The 18,762-nt window shown below is 50.0% G+C and overlaps 8 protein-coding genes across 8 annotated transcripts; 3 read left to right on the top strand and 5 right to left on the bottom strand.

The window, feature by feature from the left end:
• Positions 1-1,691: 1,691 nt before the first annotated feature.
• Positions 1,692-3,802, bottom strand: PHATRDRAFT_44989 (predicted protein). Its single transcript, XM_002178838.1, has one exon. It carries the CDS (start codon positions 3,646-3,648, stop codon positions 2,026-2,028), a length of 1,623 nt encoding a protein of 540 aa, XP_002178874.1. The 5' UTR covers positions 3,649-3,802; the 3' UTR covers positions 1,692-2,025.
• A 577-nt stretch (positions 3,803-4,379) lies between these two features.
• PHATRDRAFT_11373 (predicted protein) lies at positions 4,380-5,958 on the top strand (the record flags this gene model as incomplete). Its single annotated transcript, XM_002179052.1, has 4 exons — positions 4,380-4,421; positions 4,509-5,007; positions 5,081-5,502; positions 5,596-5,958. Coding segments are annotated over 4 exons (1,326 nt in total), but the record flags the coding sequence as incomplete, so codon positions are not given.
• A 361-nt stretch (positions 5,959-6,319) lies between these two features.
• PHATRDRAFT_44987 (predicted protein) lies at positions 6,320-7,282 on the bottom strand. Its single transcript, XM_002178837.1, has 3 exons — positions 7,162-7,282; positions 6,506-7,076; positions 6,320-6,438 (listed from the first exon to the last, which is right to left on the bottom strand). Exons 1-3 carry the CDS (start codon positions 7,194-7,196, stop codon positions 6,370-6,372), a joined length of 675 nt encoding a protein of 224 aa, XP_002178873.1. The 5' UTR covers positions 7,197-7,282; the 3' UTR covers positions 6,320-6,369.
• Positions 7,283-7,770: 488 nt separating this feature from the next.
• PHATRDRAFT_19518 (predicted protein) lies at positions 7,771-9,377 on the bottom strand (the record flags this gene model as incomplete). The annotated part of the gene is made up of 2 exons (XM_002178836.1): positions 8,808-9,377; positions 7,771-8,664 (listed from the first exon to the last, which is right to left on the bottom strand). The coding sequence occupies exons 1-2, from the start codon at positions 9,351-9,353 to the stop codon at positions 7,771-7,773; spliced, it is 1,440 nt and encodes a 479-aa protein (XP_002178872.1). The 5' UTR covers positions 9,354-9,377.
• A 599-nt stretch (positions 9,378-9,976) lies between these two features.
• On the top strand, positions 9,977-10,948 carry PHATRDRAFT_11318 (predicted protein; the record flags this gene model as incomplete). The annotated part of the gene is made up of 1 exon (XM_002179051.1): positions 9,977-10,948. A coding segment is annotated over one exon (972 nt), but the record flags the coding sequence as incomplete, so codon positions are not given.
• Positions 10,949-12,596: 1,648 nt separating this feature from the next.
• Positions 12,597-13,100, top strand: PHATRDRAFT_6725 (predicted protein; the record flags this gene model as incomplete). The annotated part of the gene is made up of 1 exon (XM_002179050.1): positions 12,597-13,100. A coding segment is annotated over one exon (504 nt), but the record flags the coding sequence as incomplete, so codon positions are not given.
• A 556-nt stretch (positions 13,101-13,656) lies between these two features.
• On the bottom strand, positions 13,657-14,967 carry PHATRDRAFT_34556 (predicted protein; the record flags this gene model as incomplete). The annotated part of the gene is made up of 1 exon (XM_002178835.1): positions 13,657-14,967. One exon carries the CDS (start codon positions 14,965-14,967, stop codon positions 13,657-13,659), a length of 1,311 nt encoding a protein of 436 aa, XP_002178871.1.
• A 450-nt stretch (positions 14,968-15,417) lies between these two features.
• On the bottom strand, positions 15,418-18,091 carry PHATRDRAFT_34555 (predicted protein; the record flags this gene model as incomplete). Its single annotated transcript, XM_002178834.1, has 4 exons — positions 15,418-16,609; positions 16,632-16,942; positions 17,607-17,785; positions 17,959-18,091. 4 exons carry the CDS (start codon positions 18,089-18,091, stop codon positions 15,418-15,420), a joined length of 1,815 nt encoding a protein of 604 aa, XP_002178870.1.
• Positions 18,092-18,762: the final 671 nt, after the last annotated feature.

The raw sequence follows: 18,762 nt of genomic DNA, 5'->3' as shown, positions 1-18,762 counted from the left end.
CAACGCGCCTTGCAAGAATATCATTACCAACAGCAGCAGCCTGCACAGGGTGCACCCCCAGAAACACAACCACAAGAACCGCAACGCGGCAAGGGAACGAACATTATTGGAGACAATGCGTCGGAGTTCGCGAAAGAAACGGAATGGATCTTTCAGAGTATCCTGTGGAGCAACTTGGTCAAAAAATGGCGTAACACTGCCAAGCGCGGTGAACGCGTCGCGAGCGCCGTCGATTTGGTACTCTATTTCGAAGATATTCGAACTTTGATACCATCTTTTCCGTTTCAGAGGGACATTATCAGTATGATCCTGGATGTCTCCGTGCACAATGCTAAACGCGAAGAAGCTCCCTTCATTGCAGAAGCCCTGCTCACCGCGATGCAAGACCACATGGGGCCCGGAAAAACGGGTGAACAGCCGCATAGTGTCATCTGGAATCAGGTTATTAATTCTTGGATAGAAAGTGGATTACCGGAAGCGTACGATAAAATTGAATCCTTGGTGTCGCGGATGGAAGCAGCAAACGTCCCGAAAGGAATCTTTACGTGGAACTTGCTCATCAAATACTGGCATATGCGGAAGGACAACGCGGATGCCATCGACCAAGTCGAAGACATTTTACGCCGCATGACCGAGGCGGGTGTTCCGCCTAGCGAGGTAACGTGGGTGTACGTTATGGAGTTGGCAACGTCGCCGGAAAAGGCCGAAACCGTGATACATCGCATGATTGCCTCCGGCATGAAGCCCAATGTGGTTATTTGGACGCAACTTTTGAGAGCCTGGAGACAAAGCGGACGCAGCGATGCCCCCGCCAAAGCGGAAGCTATCTTTGCACGTATGCAAAGCTCCAACATACTGCCCAATCGCTTTACCTACTGTACCTTAATGCAAGTCCACGCTTCCGTTGGAAACGCGCGACGCACCGAAGAGTTGTTCACTGAATTGGTCCATCTTCACCAAAAGCACAAATTGCAGCATCTAGAACCGGATTCTATTCTTGCTACCGTAATGCTCAACGCGTACGGCAAATCATCCAATCCTCACGCCGCAGCAAACTCGGAAGCATTCATCGAACGAATCGCGCGAGGAAAACTACCATCCATATTATTGGATGAAATTCATTTCAACACCGCTATTGCTACCTGCCTCCGCCACAATGATCCTGAACGCGCCGATCGATTACTTGTACGTATGGACGAACTCGGAATGAAGGCAAGCACATGGACTTACAATGTCCTGATGACGGCCTGGTCTCGCGGAAGGAGCGTGGCTGCAGCAGTCAAAACGGAAAGTATTCTTTCGGAACTTATAGATGCAAGTCTTGGTGCCCCAGCGAATGTTTGGTCGTTTAACACTGCTATGGATGCCTGGGTTAATGCGGACGATTCTACGTCAGTCGACCACATCCGGGACATATACGAGAAAATACCGACTTACGGCTTGAAGCCTAATGCGTTTTCTCGGAGTGTGCTGATCAGTGGTTTTATAAAGTCGGAAAATTTGGAGACCATGGTAGAAGCCGAAACTATTCTACGTGATTGCTTACCCCAAGATGCTCTTAAAGATTCCTATTCTGCGTTTAGGATTTGCCGTATCTGCATAGAAGCGTGGATCGATAAACAAGAGATCGAACGTGCCGACAGTTTGCTCGAGTTGATGTGTTCTGTGCATCGGAAAGGACGACTTCGGGTAGATGCGAAAGTATATTTTTACATTATGAAAGCTTGGATCTCGGCGGGTGACTTGGAACGTGCTGATGATATCTACCGCCGAGTGGAGGCGTTTCATCTTGATGGCTTGTTTTCAAACATCCCGAGGTCGGCGTTTGAAGCGCGAATGATAGACGCTTGGAAAGCTTCCGTACACCCAGAAAAAGACCGACGGATTGGTACTCTCAAGCAAAATCGTGCAAAGAAAAGTAAATCTGGACAAAGATAAATCTCAGTTGCTTACAGGCTGTGTCCTTAGATTTCTGAAAGGGCTTGTTACATTTTCCACAGCGTCGGGGATTATATGGATGCCATTTTATAGCCGAGATCGTAGTCGGACTGCTTCGTCCGTCGCATCCATTCTATTATACAGAGCGTTTCCATCGTGAACGGAAGCTTTTCCATTCGCCGATTTTTTAGCAGCGATAATGCGTGTATCCATGACGGCCTGAAGAAAATCAACAGTGGCGACGTCGGCCCAGCTTGTCCCTACGCCCCAGGCGTTGACGTCTAGCTGCGATTCTTGCCACCCCAAATGACCTCCGCACTTCGTCTCCACCACCATGACATTCGGATTAGTAATGGCGTGATTAACTTTGCTCGTGAAAGGATGATACACTAAAAAATCGTCGCCTGCAATGATCTGGAGCAAAGGTACGGACACGAATGGCAAGAAACGATACGAGCTGGCATCCTTCCAATACGCTTCGCCATCCTGAAAGCCAAGTCGTAAGGCGTACGGAAAAATAGGATCGTTACGCACGTACAATGGTGCCAGGGAAGAATCAAAGTCAGCTAGGGAATACCCTAAAAGGGCCCCTTTGACAGCACCGCGAAACGAAGAATTGGTCATGTGCTTCATCGAAGGCCAATTCTCCAAGAGGGTCTTCTTGGCACCCAAGGCTAACAAACTCGACAAAGCTGGATCCATCGTTCCCGCATTCATTCGCATGGGATTTCCCAGAGTCACACCTCCAATCACACATGGTGGCAAAGTGTTGCTCAGTCCTTCTTCCCCCAAGTATTTGGCGACTAGGTTGGCGCCCAACGAGTTGCCCACGAGGAGCAGCGGCGCGTCCGGCGCAAGTCGTCCCGAAATCGTTTGCACGACCGCCCGCAAGTCCCCCGTATAAGCCCCATTGTATCCGCGGGGAGTTGCCAACGGTAAACCTCCACAACCCCGAAAATTCAGGCCCGCAGCGATCCAACCTTTGTCCGTGCACACACGCATGAGCGATCGAATATAGCCAAAATTAGCGTGATTATTTATACCGTGGAGAATGACAACGATTGGAACTTTGATGGGCCCATTTCGAACAGCACTTTCTTCGATGCTTAGGGGTCTATCCCTATTCCCACGGGACGGCGGGAGCTCCCAATCGATTGCAACTTTGGCCCCGTCGGCGGGCATCGTTAGAATTTCGCGAAAGCGCGGGTGCGAATCCAGCCTCGAAGGCCCCGGCAGCAAGTAGGCGAACGTACTCGCCACACTAGCTCGAGTTCCAACAAACAAACTAGGCTGAATATCTCGTCGTAGAATGGCGCTCGGGGATGCTGTGAGCCTGGCATATATCTCCGACAGACGGGGGCTGGTTTGGCACTGACCAAATACGAGAGGTGGACCAGTCAAGCGCTTTTGCAGCCGAATTTCATAGCCCACAGCAGCAGCGGAGAGAGTGGCGAGCAAAGCTGCCCAGCCCGGGTAAGTGTCGGGTAGGGCTTCCTGAAGAGACGATTGGCGTCGACTGAGCTGCCGATTGATGTTGCGAGCAAGGCGTCGAATAGAAGACATCGGTGCGAGACCATTTTCCCCGACGGAAAGTTCCGTACTTATTTCAATTTGATTATCAGTACATTCACCGCCTGCTTCGGTTTTGATGATTCGGGTTGCTCTGGTCACATTCTTCGCATGCTTGCCATTTTTGGCATCACCAGACATTCTTCTAATTTCTCAACTCTTACAATTAATGCGATGTTTCTGTTTCTCACGAGTCCCAAGAGAATTTCGATGTCTCGCAAAAGGCGCAACACTTGATACGACGGAAACGTCAACCACTATGTGCCGCTGTAAAAGCCTCTCGTCCAGAACATAAGGTCGCCTTTGGCCTGTGTTCAAGGCGTCGTGGGCCGATGCGAGAGGAGAGATCTCGTAATCTACATTTGGATCGGCTATATCGGAACCCGGATATGGTTTCTCCCGTAAGGAAAATTGACTTGCAACATGTGTTTTTGACTGCACAGTACGGAACTCGAGTACCAGGCACGTTCCAAATTGATTCGCCACAATAACTCCCCATCCGTTTTGGTCTCTAAATATTCATGAGTATTTGTTAGTATTTGATATTCAAACGCCGAGTATTTTGAGTGAGACGTCGCCTGATCGAGAATGTTCCAGACGCGCTTTTCGTCTTTGAGCCATCAGTTTGTTTGCCCAGGAGATGGCTGCCAGGGTTTGTGGATGCATCTTTTGTCGTCTCGGGAAGGAATTTGATCCACAATCCAAAATGTCTGTCGAATGAAAGCAAGAAATCTCCTAAAAATCAAAGATTTTTGCGAATCCAGTGTCGTCAAGAACCAACTAGTATGTTCCGAACTTCTTTGCTTCGGGGGCCAATCCGGACGCTCCTGCACGGCAAACTACCCAGCCAATCACCCGATACAAAAGGAAAACGGGTTGTTGTCCTTGGTAGTGGCTGGGGTGGCTTTCAGCTGGTAGGTCTGACTAGTTCCGTATCAAACGACTAGATTTCTTTGCTCGGAGTTGACTGATCGTTTCTCGACTCTTCTTTGGACACGCAGGCCCTCAATCTGGACAAGTCTATTCCATTGACCGTTGTTTCACCGCGCAATCATTTTGTGTTCACACCATTACTACCTTCCGCTTCGGTCGGGACCTTGGAGTGTCGTTGTATACAGGAACCCGTTAGGACTATTCTCGGAAGTAACGGTAGCTACCTACAGGCTAAGGCCCGCACTCTCGATACAGCCAACAAACGTATTTTGTGCGAATCCATTCACAACGAATTGTTCGAAGTGGAATACGACAAACTTGTGATTGCGGTGGGTGTCAAGACGAATACGTTCGGCATCGAGTCCATCAAACAAGCCGCCAGTGCCCACGACGATGTGTTCTTTCTGAAGCACTTGGCCCACGCTCGGGCCATTCGGACCAACATCATTGATAGTTTTGAACAGGCTGCCATTCCGACGGTAACTGATGCCGAACGCCGGCGTCTACTCAGTTTTTTGGTCGTCGGCGGAGGACCTACATCGTGCGAATTCACCGCCGAGCTACATGGTACGTAACTTTTTTTGGTGCATTCCATGTACACCCCTCGAAAAGAATCTCACAGCTCTATCCGGTGGAACAGATTTTATCAAAAAAGATGTGACACGTCTGTACCGAGAGTTACTACCACACGTTAGTATTACCATCGTAGAGGCAGGCCCAGCTCTATTAGGACCATTTGACAAAGCTTTGCAGGACTACGCTCAAGGTTTGTTCAAGAAGCGCGACATTGATGTACGCTTGGGTACGGCTGTTGTGGGAGTTGAGGATTTTGAAGGGCCAGGCTACCGCTTTCCAGCCAAACGGGCTCTTTTTTCGGACGGCACCAAACACGAGTTTGGTACTATGGTATGGTCAGCCGGATTAGCGCCGCGAACATTCACGGAAGAGCTAGGAGATAACATTGCGAGACATCCCAGAACTCACCGAATTTTGGTGGACGAGTTCCTTCGTGTGAAAGGCCACGAGGGCTCAATCTGGGCCATTGGGGATGCGGCCATCAACGTACGTTTAGGAGCACAGGGAATTAAGCGCGTTGGTCTACAGTTACCAGTCGGTATAGGAATTCTCATCTCTTCTCTCGCATTTGCTTGATAGGAAACTGGAGAGCCGATACCACAGCTCGCGCAAGTTGCTCGACAGCAAGGGATCTATCTTGGAAAGGTCTTCAACGGCAAATACAGAGAAGATGAAAAACCGTTTCAGTTCTTTAGTTTGGGTTCCATGGCATTCATGGGAGAATCGAAAGGGATTTACGACGGGTCGACCGCGGGCCCTTTGCGAGATCCGAATAATAAGTCGGTGCATCACTGGACACCGCCGGCACTGAGAGGCATTTTAGCCGTCCTTCTTTGGAGATTTGCATACTGGGGACGTCAAACAAGTGTTGCCAACAAGATAATGATCCCGATTCATTGGTTGAAAGCTTACATTTTCGGTCGCGACATTTCTCGCTACTAACTGCAAAATAACCAAGACGCATTGGACGACATAGTAGCATTTTTTATTTTGAATTCTCAATTGCGAGGCTTCTCTTGCGTTGGTACTCTACCACAATACTGTTTACAAAGGTTTGCTTCGGTCGGTATTATACGTTGAATCAGCTGTGAAAGCTTGAGCTATTTGCGGTAGATTTGGTTGATGTCAGTAAATATTTTATACAATGCTGTTAGCTCGTCCCAAACAATTTCCCCTCTGGATGGATTCAAGTACGCTTCAGCTTTTTTTTACTATCAGATCACTGACGATCAGCGTAACTTACGTTAGTGAAGTATGAGGTACAGCAAACGAAAAACTCTACAAGTAAAGTCGAAAGTACCTTCCGATAATTTACCGAAAGCTATTTTTCACGCCCGTCAAGCCATGCTGAATTTAAATACAAACGGGAAGGTTATCTACGCCCTGCTCTTTCCAAATGTTGACGCTCATGTGTTCCGCGTACTACTCAACAGGTATACGTAGGGCTGCACTAGACATTGATTTCGTGATTCTTGCTTCCGTCACTGACCTTTTCCTGGCCCCTGGATTGCATCTTGTCAAATACACCATGCAAGCACAGAATCGACATTGCCATGTAAAGAACACCGAAGGACAGCATGGTTATAGATACAATTTTGAGGAACAAGGAAGCAGCTTGCTCCTTGACTCCTGGGATTTCAGGGTACGTTTGTGCCAATGTTGCGTAGGATTCTTCTACTCCAATTACACCGACGAACGTGTACAAAAAGCCGCGATAAATCCAGCTTTTGAGGAATGGTACGTAGCTTGTCACCGTTTGAAGTTGCAATTCCGCACAAATAAAAAGAATGCAAAAGAAGAGAATGTAAAATCTCAGGATGTGTTGTACAAAAACACCACCGTGAATCGCGAACGTGATGCTCTGTGCCAGAATCTCGAGTACGGCAACGATTATGGCAACGGTGCTAATTACGGTAAATATCTTGTACCCTAAGGACTGCGGATTCAAATCCTCACCGCTGTAGTTGGCTTCGACCGCATGGGATGGCTGTTTGGTTTGGCCAGACAAGAGCCCCGTTGTCTCCTGGGGGTTCTCTGAGGGCTCCTTGGTGCTGCTCCGCCTGTATTTCCGCGAAACAGAAAATTCCGTGAGCCACACCAAGTCAGCAATTTTGAATCAAACAAAGTCATGCGTCATAATCTTACGGATTTTCGGTTCGGGAGGAGCTTGCTTTGGCCATGCTTTCTTTAGATGTACTTTTACCACCAGCTCTGTCACTTTGTTGACTTGTGTGGGTCAATAGCGAGGTAGGCCTGTGCGTTCCCTTCTCACATCAGTCAAAATGAATGTTCATCCGCGAACCTTGACACTCTTGGAAGGCAATCGAAATTCGAAAACCCAGTCTCAGAGTCAATTTGCGAAATGCAATTCGCTCGTATATGAATACCGGATCCCGCGGACATTTTCGTAAGAGAAGCATGGCACCTCCTTCCTTTTTTTTTACAGGGGTGGGGAATGATTCTCAAACTGGTCTCAAAGTGAGCGTGGAGCCAGGTTGCTAATACCCTCCCCCTTCAGACAAACTATTGTCACTCGTTAGAATACCATTGGCCACAAGGAGCCAATAAGATTCAGTTTGGATCAGCCTACAGTATAACCCAATTTTAAAAGCGTCCAATCCAAACGAGTACAGTAGAGTAATGAATACAACATTGAACGAGCATATTGACAAGGAAAAAAGAGATGCATAAGAAGCAAGCTGCTCCGAATCTCACAGATTGTGAAGTAGATTTTGTGTTCTGATACTGGCTGCGTTACACTTGTACGTTCCAGTTCACGGGATACCCATGATTCAGCAATGCCCGGTGGACACGTTGTCCATGTTCCTCCCCTTGCAATTCTACCACGCACTTGACCTGTACTTGATCTACAGATGTGTGCAGCCAGGCTCGTTCGTGGTAGATGTCTTTGATACTGGCTCCTTCGTCACTCAGCAATTGCGCCAGTTTGGCGATTCCTCCGGGCCGGTCCGATACGGTGGCGTAGAAATTGACAAGGCGCATGTCGGCGGCCAAACCCCGGTCCAGCACCCGCCCCAGGACGGTGGTGTCAATGTTACCACCACAAAGCGGGACAATAATAGTTTTGCCCTTCATGTCGGCCCGGTCGAGGGGGCCACCGGGAAGGAGAGCGGCGAGACCTGCGGCGCCGCCGCCTTCGACGACAACCTTTTCGTTCTCTAGCAGTCGCAAGACAGCGAGCGAAATGCATTTTTCCGATGCTAGAACGCATTCATCAACGTAGTGACGGGCAACTTCAAAGGCGTGTGCTCCGACAATGGGGACGGCCAACCCGTCGGCGAGTGTGGGTGTAAAGGGAGCCGGGACGGGTTTGCCTGCACGCAGAGCCGCCGTGTAAGACGCACAAAATTTTGGTTCCACACCAATCACCTTGGTATCTGGCTTGAGAGTCTTAATGGCACAGGATATTCCCGCAATGAGGCCGGCTCCACCAATAGGGACCACAACAACATCGACATCCGGAACATCGTCAATCATTTCCATACCAATCGTACCCGCTCCGGCTAGGATGGGAGGATCATCGTACCCGTTGACGTACTCCAGTCCTTCCGAAGCAACGAGGGTTTCGGCGAACTCTTTGGCTTCCCCAATGTGACTTCCTTTGATAATGACTCGGGCACCGAATTTCTGCAGAGGCAAAAGGCGTGAGTGAGTGGGCTGTTGACGGTGAACGAAGGTATATTTCTCCATTCGACAAAGAATGAACAGACAACAGTCGATATCTTTGTTGTCAAGATTGTTGTTTTGGTGGTTGTTATTGCTGTACGTACCCTGCATTTGTCTACTTTGGCGAGTGGCGCGACGGTGGGCATGACGACGGTGGCGGGTACGCCGAGGGATCGTCCGTGGTAGGCCAAGGCCTGCGCGTGATTTCCGGCGGATGCCGCAATCACCCCCTTCAAGGCCCCGCCGAGTTTCTTTTTGAGCGTAAGAATGGCATTCCGGGCTCCACGTTCCTTAAAAGACCCGGTAAATTGCCGGAATTCGTTCTTGAAGTACACGTTGGCGCCAATGAGTTCACTGATAAAGGGCGAGCGCTCGCAGGTGGTGCGGACGACGCCCCCGCGAATGGCGACTTCGGCGCGGGAAATGTCGGCAAAGGAAATAGGCAGGGCGTCGAGCTCGCGTTGGCTTACCGGAGTCTTGGTGCCCGTTGGGTCGGGAGCATCTTTCGCGCTCTCGACGACTGGTTCGGACGATGACGACGCCCAGCCACGTCCGGAGATCGAACCGGCCGGCGACGCAATTCCCCATCGCGTTGCACGAACACGAACACGAAACGCCACGGGACACCAAAGACGAGGAGTCGCTATCATTGTGGCGTGATTCGTAGACAACTATAGAGACAATAGAGAGACTCGCTGTGCGGGGTAGGAACAAGAAGATACGGGACGAACCGAACAAAACGAAAGTATCTAAGGTGGTACTACTACTAGCGAACTGGCATGGGAAACATACCGTTAAGTACGGAGTGTCGAGCCTAGAGATGAGAATAGGGTGAAAATAGCGCGGTACCATGTACAACGTCGCGACGAGCAAACAACAGACACATTCCCCCGCGAACAATCGATCTGGTTGCCAACGTCACTGGATGACGTAGGAGCCGGAAATACTGCACGATTCTTTGATCCCAAAGGAATTTCATTGGATATCGACATGATACGTCATTGTCGTAGGCTCACTGCGAATATCGGTAAGGAAAATTGGAAATTCAAACTATAGATTGTGTAAGATTAAACTGTAAGGGTTCGCTTGATAGTAGGGGGGTAGGTTCCATCACCATCTACGATGATGTGACGCAAGATACGGTATGTCTGACTGGGACGATCGAAATCTCCCACAACATCAAAATACAGTACACGCTTCCCGACGGTCGGGTCCGTTCCATTGATTCCAAACATTTATTTTGGTATATCCCCAACCTACTTACTCTCTCCCCATGAATGACACAAGCAGCAGCAACTCGAAGATCCCTCACATTGCGGTAATTGGCATTGGTGCCATGGGCGGTGGTATGGCCCGGGCACTGTTGGATTCGAACGTGTCCCACAGGGTTGATGCCTACGATCGGGCCCTACCGCTCGTCGAGGCTTTTTACCGTGACGCCCAAAAACTCGGCAAGGCCGCAACGGACGGCCACTCTCCCACGAAACTATCACAGGTTGTCACGAAAGAAACCTCCCTGGTCTTGGTGGTCCTGCAGAACGAAGCCCAGTGCGAACAAGTCTGTTTTGGAACCGGATCACCCCAAGCCAACGACGAAAACGACAACTTACGTTCGTTGCTCTCGCACGGATCCTGTGTAATAGTCTCATCCACCGTTACAGCGACTTGGATTCGACAGGCTTGTACCAAATTCCGCGAGGCTGGCATTCTCTGCGTCGATTGTCCCGTCAGTGGCGGACCCGTCCGTGCCCGAGACGGGCAACTCACCCTCATGGCGAGCGGCGACGACGACAGTCTCGCCGTCGCTCGGCCCCTCCTCGACGCACTCGCCAGTCAAGTACACGTCATTGACGGCGGTGCCGGTATGGGATCCACCGTTAAAATGGTCCACCAGCTCTTGGCCGGCGTCCACGTCGTCGTCGCGGCCGAGGCCTTGGCCCTCGCCGCCAAAGCCGGACTGGACGTTGTGCAAGTCTACGAAATTGTCAACGGCGCCGCTGGTGCCAGTTGGATGTTTCGGGATCGTGGAGAGCGCATGATCGCGGCCGGGGACGGCGACGTCCCGGTAAATTCGCAGGCACAGATCTTTGTCAAGGATTTGGACATTGTCCACGCCGAAGCGAAAAAGTTGCAGTCGCCGATTCCCATCGCTTCGGCCGCGCTACAGCAGTTTATTTCGGCGCAAAGTCTGGGATTGAGTGAACGGGATGATTCGCAAGTAGTGAAAGTTTACGAGAACGTGACGGGCGTGCCGGTGGGGCAACCGTCTACGCGCTCCACACGCACTCCTACCGGTAGTACTAGCAATACTAAAGCACAGGCGGAAGGGAATCTGGTGGGCGACCTGTGGATGGGTGAAACCATTCTCGAAGTCGGCGACGAACCGCGACACACCGTGGTGCTGTCCAACGCCTTCGTCCGTGCCATTCGTGTTTCCTTCCCGCCCAAGGACACCACGTTAGCTCATCGCCACGCCGAAGATTCCCTCTACTTTTTCCTCGTCGAAGGCGGTTTGGAAGTCGTCAATCACGTACAGGGAAGCGATCCGGCCTGCGACTGCATGGAATTTGGAGAAATTCGGTTCGGTACGCACAAGCAAGACCAACCGCTGGTGCACAGAAGCACCAACCAAACAGGGCAGCAGATGTTGTGCATTGATGCTGAAGTGTTAGCCACGCCCCCCATTACGGCGGCCATCCCTCTCGTTGCACAGCATCACGAACTCGTCAAAACACGGGACAAGTGTCGCGTGTACAAACTGTCGTTGGAAGCAGGAGAGTCGACGACGGTAAGTTATCCATTTTTCCACTTAATTGTTGTGGTTTCCAAAACCGGTTTGATACAAAAAGAAACCTTGTCTGGTCGAGGTAATATGCAATGGACGGAATCCAGTGAGCGCGGAGACGTGGCTTGGAAGGAACCGACAGCCGAGATTAAAAAGACGAATACAGGACAATCTACTTACGTAGAATACATTGCGGAATGGCGCTAACAATAGACTGTGCATAGCAACAACTTTAGGTACCTGTTACGAGTGACTGCGCAGAGCGCTCAATGGAGGTATAATATTGACGACGGTGGAAATTCAGTAGACTACGTCAGTTAATCCCCTCACATTGTGACAACCTCATAGGAACCAGGTACTGTTACTCCAGCTAGCCAGAGCTAACTGCAAATAGGGTGTTGGCCTATGTGGATGTTACTCACTCTCGCAAGGTATCTTGCGTCTGTCCTTCACCAGATCCACGTCAGCTAGGAATATTTCTACGTGCAAATGTCGATTAGGGCGGTCGCCCCACAAGACGTAACTTGCTTGGCTTTTCCGACGACACGCAAATTCCATGTCGATGGAACCGAAGGTTATCCAAGATTTCCACTCCCCCTTAGGAACAAGAACGACCATGAGAACGAGCAGACGTCGCCCACGTTCCCCGGGGGCTTCCTTAGGAATCTGGCTGGCCTACGTAGCGTATCAAATCCCGGACGCAGAAGGGTTCGTCGCTCGCAACGAGCCGTTTTCGGTTCGGCCAGGCATTCCGCGTGCGCCGTTCATCGCACGACACGCCTCTCAGTCCTCGGCCGCTCCGCAGCAAACGGCACTGCGGGTATCCTCCAAAAACAGCGCTCGTTGGGATAGCCTCTTTCAAAGGCTGCGGGAGCACTACAATACCTACGGTGATTCCTTGATCACTAAAGATCATCCCGACAAGGAATTGTACCAGTGGACGCTATCGCTGCGGCGGAACTACCGACATCAGGCGCTCGGTGGAAGCAAAGAGAGTAGCATCGCAACGGTTTCTCAAAACGTCACTCCGAACCGCCCTCGTCTCGGTCAGGAGAAGTTGCGAGCCCTGACTGAGCTGGAATTTCCTTGGGATGTACAAGCCTTGTTGTGGGAACGTCGATACGAAGAATTGTGTGCGTTTCACGCCGTAAACGGTCACTGCAAGGTCCCGCCCAGTGTTCCACACTTGGGTGTATGGGTCCGTAACCAGCGTCGAGAATACCGACGTCTCGAGCTCGATCAAGATTCCACCTTGACTCAACAACGTCTCGATCGATTGTACGCACTGGGATTTGAATGGTGTACGTCTCATTCCACAAAATGGGAATCACGGTATCAAGAGTTGGAAACCTTTTATCGGGAACATGGTCACTCTAACGTTCCGGAAGATTATCAAGGCAATGTTTCTCTCGGTCAGTGGTGCATGAACCAACGCACCGCCTACCGACGCTACGCCAATGGCGAACCCACCGCCTTGACCGCTGAGCGTATCGAGTTGTTGGAGACTCTAGAGTTTCGCTGGCATTTACGTCTCCACCAATGGAAGTGTATGCTGGAGCGCTTGAAGCTGTACCACGACGCACATGGACATGTGGCCATTCCAACCAGCGACGACACCAACCAGGATTTGCGCGTGTGGCTGATTTTGCAACGTTACCACTATAACCGTCGCAAGGAAGGATGCGAATCGCCAATGACGGAGAGCAAAATCCGAGCGCTGGAGTCTGCCATTCCAAATTTTGTGTGGAAAGGCCGTAACAATAAAGCACCATCCAAGAAAGATTGGTCCAAACTCTTTGATGCCATGCGGGATCGCGGCATTAAACCCGGGATGCGACCTAAGCAGCACTGGTTTGAGGGAGTCAATCCATTGTCGATCGAAGTCAAGAGTTTGTGGACGGAGCAAGAACTATTGGAATTGTGGAATGCCGAAGACGACGAGGACGAGGAAGAGGCTGAATACGGTCCTGTCTGGAAAGGGTAGAAATGCATTCTAGTGAAAAGGGGTCTACCGCCTGATGGTGGCTGGCTTTTCATGGAAAGGCTCTACTCCCTTGAAAAGGTTTAGGGCGGAAACCTGATTGTATAAAATAAAAGATACAGACATGTTTTCTACTATTAGTCCAGGCAGCGCAGTATTCAGATTTTTTGTCCAGGAAACAATAGTGTCACCGTTGCCAATCCTTCGCATCCGAGTTACCTTTTTCATCAGATCGCTGCGGCTGCTTTTGCTTGTTATTTTGTTCTGCTAGAATCTGTTGGTCTGTCGCGTTCAACGGCTCACTGGCGAGCAATTCACGGACACGCTCAAGGACGTTCCACAGCAACTGAGGTCCTTTCAGGATACCCACAACAAGCGCTTCCAAAAAACCCCAAATGGACTCCCGATTACTCTCCATCGGACGCTTTTCCGACAGCCATTTTTGGATATTCCGAAAACGCGTTGTTTCTTCCTTGGACAAGGCGTCAAGCACTTGGGTTGCCTGCAATTCCACCTCGCCAAGCGGTCCCCGTCGTGAAGCATCTTTCGGTCGAACGATGCGATCTTTCCGTTCATTGGCTCGGCGCTGTTCCCCACGAACGATTTCTGCCACTTGTCGCTCAAACTCCCCGAGTGGTCCGGGCACGTCCATGGGACGGACCACGTCGCCGCCCCGAACCGCAGTTTGCTGCATTCGGAGGCGCTCGGACTCCCGAATCTCTCGCAAGGCGTTGACGGCCGCGAGTTCAAGCTGTCCTAATGGACCCCGCACAGCTTCTTCCAAATCCTTGGGACGCAGCGTTTGGGTTTGTACTCGGGCGGTTTCCGAATCACGAATGGATTGTAGAAAGTCTACCACCGTCTTTTCTAAATATCCGAGAGGACCGAGTTCAACATCCGTCAGGTTCGCGCCTTGCACCAACTGTATTGGGCGAACAAGTTCCCCGTTACTGTTGACAATTTGTTGTGCCCGACGTCCTTCTTCGTCAAAGACGCGGGACAACCATTCTACGGACGTTTTTTCCCAGCGCCCCAAAGGACCGAGGGCACTTTCGGTGGCGTCCATGGGACGAACGTACGTAGGTGTATCCCCCCGCATACGTGCGATGGATTCCTCCACAAGCCGATCGGCCTGGTTGGATAAAAAGACACCCGCGCGCCATTCGTAGTCCTTCAAACTAAGCTGAGCGAGTTGCCGCAGGGTTTCGCGGACGAGGTCGCGAGTTTCGTTGGAGGCTTGCTGCAAAGTCACAACAAGATCCGCCGGCAGGTCTTCTTCCGTAAGACTCGTTTGGTTATTGGAAAGGGATGGGGAGGAGTCTTCGTTGGACATGGCCTGCAAAGGAGACCATTGGAGTCCAAGTCCAGGTCCACACCGTGCCCTTCTGTACGACGAAGTCCAATACTTCCGGGCTGTTGGCGATAAAGAAAACCCCCAAACATACGCACCAGCGGTAATGCCTAAGATCCTTATAAGAATAGACAGACGAACAGGCATTGTGGAAAGTAAATAATGGTCACTAAATCATGGATACTATTTTTCTTCCGCCATTCTTTCCCACAGTGGGTGTCGTCGTCGATCAGAGCATGCGCCCGAGTGACGGAAGCGCGGACCACGGGGGAATTTTACTCTACAACGTTTTATTTCACCCTTTTGCACTGACTGTTACTAGTAGCGTAAACAGTAGTAGTGTCTCTACCAATGCAGAAAAGTCAATTTGAGTCTAAGGGTAGGGTACCGCAGAGTTTCTGGATTATTGAAGGTTTACCCAAAGACAATGTTCTGAACGCTCTGCAAGAGCTACTGGCTAGAAGATCAGATTGCGGTGCTCGAAACTTTTCCTACGTACTGAAAAAGTAGGTGCGAGCAGCGTGCCTTGGGCTGCCTGCCTGACTTGCAGAACAAAACTCAGTCCTTGCGTGCCAAGTGCATTTGATATAGATTATATCAGATATCGGAACGGCACTTTTTCCCTGCTTGCGAGGCTACTGGTATCTGCAAATATGCACTACCAGGCTCCAACATAGCTTCTAAACCGGCGTCCTCCAAGGTTTGTTTGACTTCTTCATAGTTTGATAGAGTCTCATTATGGTGCGCACCATGGGTTGGCATCATGGTAATGGCGTTCTCCACTTGCTGCATGGTCAAATTTGTGGAAGGACCAATTCCCAAGAAGCCAAAAATCTGCATCCAAGTAGTGGCCAAGCCATCTTGGGGATAGTACAGATCCTCGTAGGTGACGGAAACAAATGGAACCTGCAAGGCCTTCAAAAAACGATCAATGCCCTGCTCCATTTCTAGCAAACTCTGTAATTCCTCCACCAGCCCATCTGTTTTCAATTCCATCCCTGTACCTGTTTTTAGATGATCTCGTACACAGGCTTCTTTGCGCTCATTGTTTGCCATGTCACAGTGTGCACGAAGTCGGTTTTGTGTCGAACTTTGTTTGGCCAACTTGTGCTTGTGGGTCGAAATCTGTATATCCAGGGGATTGCGTATAGTTCGCACAAGCCGGGTAGTATCGGCGTGCTCTCGCATCCAAACAAGCGCCCCGAGGGCACCGGGGGGTTGTGTGAGTAATTCCAAAGTACCCGGCTTCCACTTGGTACCAATGATGCCCGCCCCGGGATGCTTTCGACGTTCGTTGCAGAACAATTCTTCAGCCCACGTTTCGTCAATGTGCTTGGCAAAGAAGTTGATACGGTCCTGCGGTCCCATACCGGTATATTCCTGAGCGTTTATCACGTCTCCACCAGCCAGCGCGCTCATGGCTTGCCATGTAACTGCGGATCCTGACCGACCATATGTCATCAAAATAACCGGTAGAGGTCCCGGACCTTCTAAATTGCATAACTTGCTGGAACTGTTATCACTTTGGTGAAGGGTAGATGCGCTTGAAGGAGGCTTGTAGTTTGGTACTTGACGACCACAGTCGGAATTTCGAAGGACATCCCCGTCAATGGCCTCCCAATGGTCGTGCTTCTCACTGTCAAAGTTGGAGCGCTGGCGGGTAGCCGTAGTGCTAGAAAGATTGGAAATTCCACATAGGCTGATTTGGGTTGATTGGAAAAACTGCTGATACAGAGATAGGAGCACGAGTAGCGCGACGACTGCCACGGCGAGACGATAGATTGCCGAACTATTTCTAGGTCCCATCATACCAGCACAAGGGGCAGGGTATTTTGGAGAGTGTAGTAGCACTCGTCGTATTGTCCACCTCCCCCAAAATGAACAAAATCTTGGCAACTAATTCTTCTGACGTGTAGGAATAGCATGCTGCCAAGAGTTGCAGCGTGAGGAATCGGAAAATTAGAGACAAGACCAAGAACCTCCTGCCATACTTGGCGGAAGCGGTGCACTGGTTGCTGATCTCTATAGTTGTCGATAATAAAATTCGACACATCGAAAACAGAAATGAATACCGCTCGTGAAAGTGTTCGTCCAGAAACAAATTCGTGACATTGAGTGAACTCTAAGTCAGTCACAGCCCAGAAAAATGTTAAACAAAACTTATTATCCGCAATAGATCATTTACGCTCTTATTTGTACATCAGTGTGCCAGCGTCCCAATCGGTCAAAAAATTTTGGACGATACTGTATCTTGCTCTGTATCTCATTTTTTAGCCGTTAAATTGCTTAATCTAAATGCAACTGCAAGATACGTTTGGTCTCGTTAATCTTAAATTAAATGCGATAGAAAAGCAGCTCTTTTGGATTTACGGTTAAACACTGAAACTGGGCGTATAGTATTGACGAGAATTCGTGGGTTTGGATTTCATTTACAGTTAACGAGAATGGAATGAGGATTACTTTCATCGAAAACACCCCTGATTGTCCGTTTTCAGGCTAAATGATAAGCAACGCGGTGGATACAGGAACTAGAGTATGTATTGCCCCGCGAGCTATATTCGACCATCACAAAGAGATAACGACTCCACGTTTGTCGGCTCCATTGATAAGATCTGCAGTCCGTTTCCAACAAATTCCACAAAACCATATCGTTCCCACTTTGATCATAGGCGATAATCAATGGCCACGCATAATTTGAGTTTCAGCGTAGTGACAAAATTGCTTGACCTTTGTGTGGCTTCTTGTGTCTTCTTCTGTAAAACTTACATGAGGAACCATCGACTTACATGAGTCAAGGGGGTCGGTCCATAGACCGCAAAGTTTTTTGTAAGACGCTCGATGTTGTCGATCGGATCAGCACTTTTCGTTGCGGTGCGTGTTTTGTTGTTGGCAAGACGGTCATAGCGCCATCCACGTGCAGCATGGTCATGTTGATTGACGGGCCAACCCCCCAAAATGCAAAGATCTACATCCAAGCAGAAGCCAAGCCATCTCGGGGATAGTATAGATCTTCATAAGGCGACGGAAACAAAAGGAAACTTGCATGGCCTTTAGAAAGTGGTTGATACTGTACAGTAGTTTCAATAGACGCTTCAAATCTTCCACCAACCCATCTGTTTCTAAAATCCATGTCTGTACCCTTCTTAGAATGCGTTTGACAATAGGTCTCGTTGCGGTCTTTGCCGACATTGTCGCCGTACACCTCCAAATGACAGCCGATGGAATCTTGTCGCGCCACACTGTGCTTCTTCCCAAAAGTGTGCACATCCATTGGATGAGCCCGTCAAGACCATGCGAGTCGGAGCATATCAGCGAATCCCCGCCCCCCAAAAGCCAAACTAATGTCGCCAAAATGCCGGGAGGTTGGGTAAGCAATTCCAGAGGCGTTGGCTTCTATTTATATTGGTACCAAAGATGCCTACTCCGGGATGTTTTGGATGCAGCCGGCCGTGTCGTTACCGACCCTCGTCCATTATTGATTATGTTATCGCCTTGCTGGAACTCGGCCATCCGTCGGTGGTGGCTTGGTCCAGTAGTGCGGGGAGGACTGACAGTGACAGTGAGATAGGGTATTTACAGTATTTTGTTTTAGATTAGTCGACTGTACTATAAATGTAAGGGTCGGTTTCGGTTCGGGTGTCGGGTCAGTTTCCGGGACCCATTTCCCGAGTCTTCGCGAAAACAGCTGCTCCGAATGTCGTAGGGGGGGGCATCTTCCTATATCCTCGGTCTCAAACCACGTGTACCCGAAGTGGATTGTTCCGTTGGTAGTGTACACAGTTCAACGAAATTCTCGGAATACGAAGATACCTCAACGTCACCACTGCATTATTGAGAGCTCCGTTACGAATTCCGTAGACTCACCCATCCCCGTCATCTACTCACCCGTGTCGCCCCAACGGCGATTCTCTTTCGATAACGAGAAAGCTCGCAAGAAAACAA

The sequence above is a fragment of the Phaeodactylum tricornutum genome, chromosome 5 (genome assembly GCF_000150955.2).
Source record: "Phaeodactylum tricornutum CCAP 1055/1 chromosome 5, whole genome shotgun sequence".
In the NCBI taxonomy this organism is placed as follows: Eukaryota; Bacillariophyta; class Bacillariophyceae; order Surirellales; family Neidiaceae; genus Phaeodactylum; species Phaeodactylum tricornutum.
The sequence above is the reverse complement of the archived record's forward strand: the minus strand, read 5'-3'. Positions and strand labels throughout refer to the sequence as shown.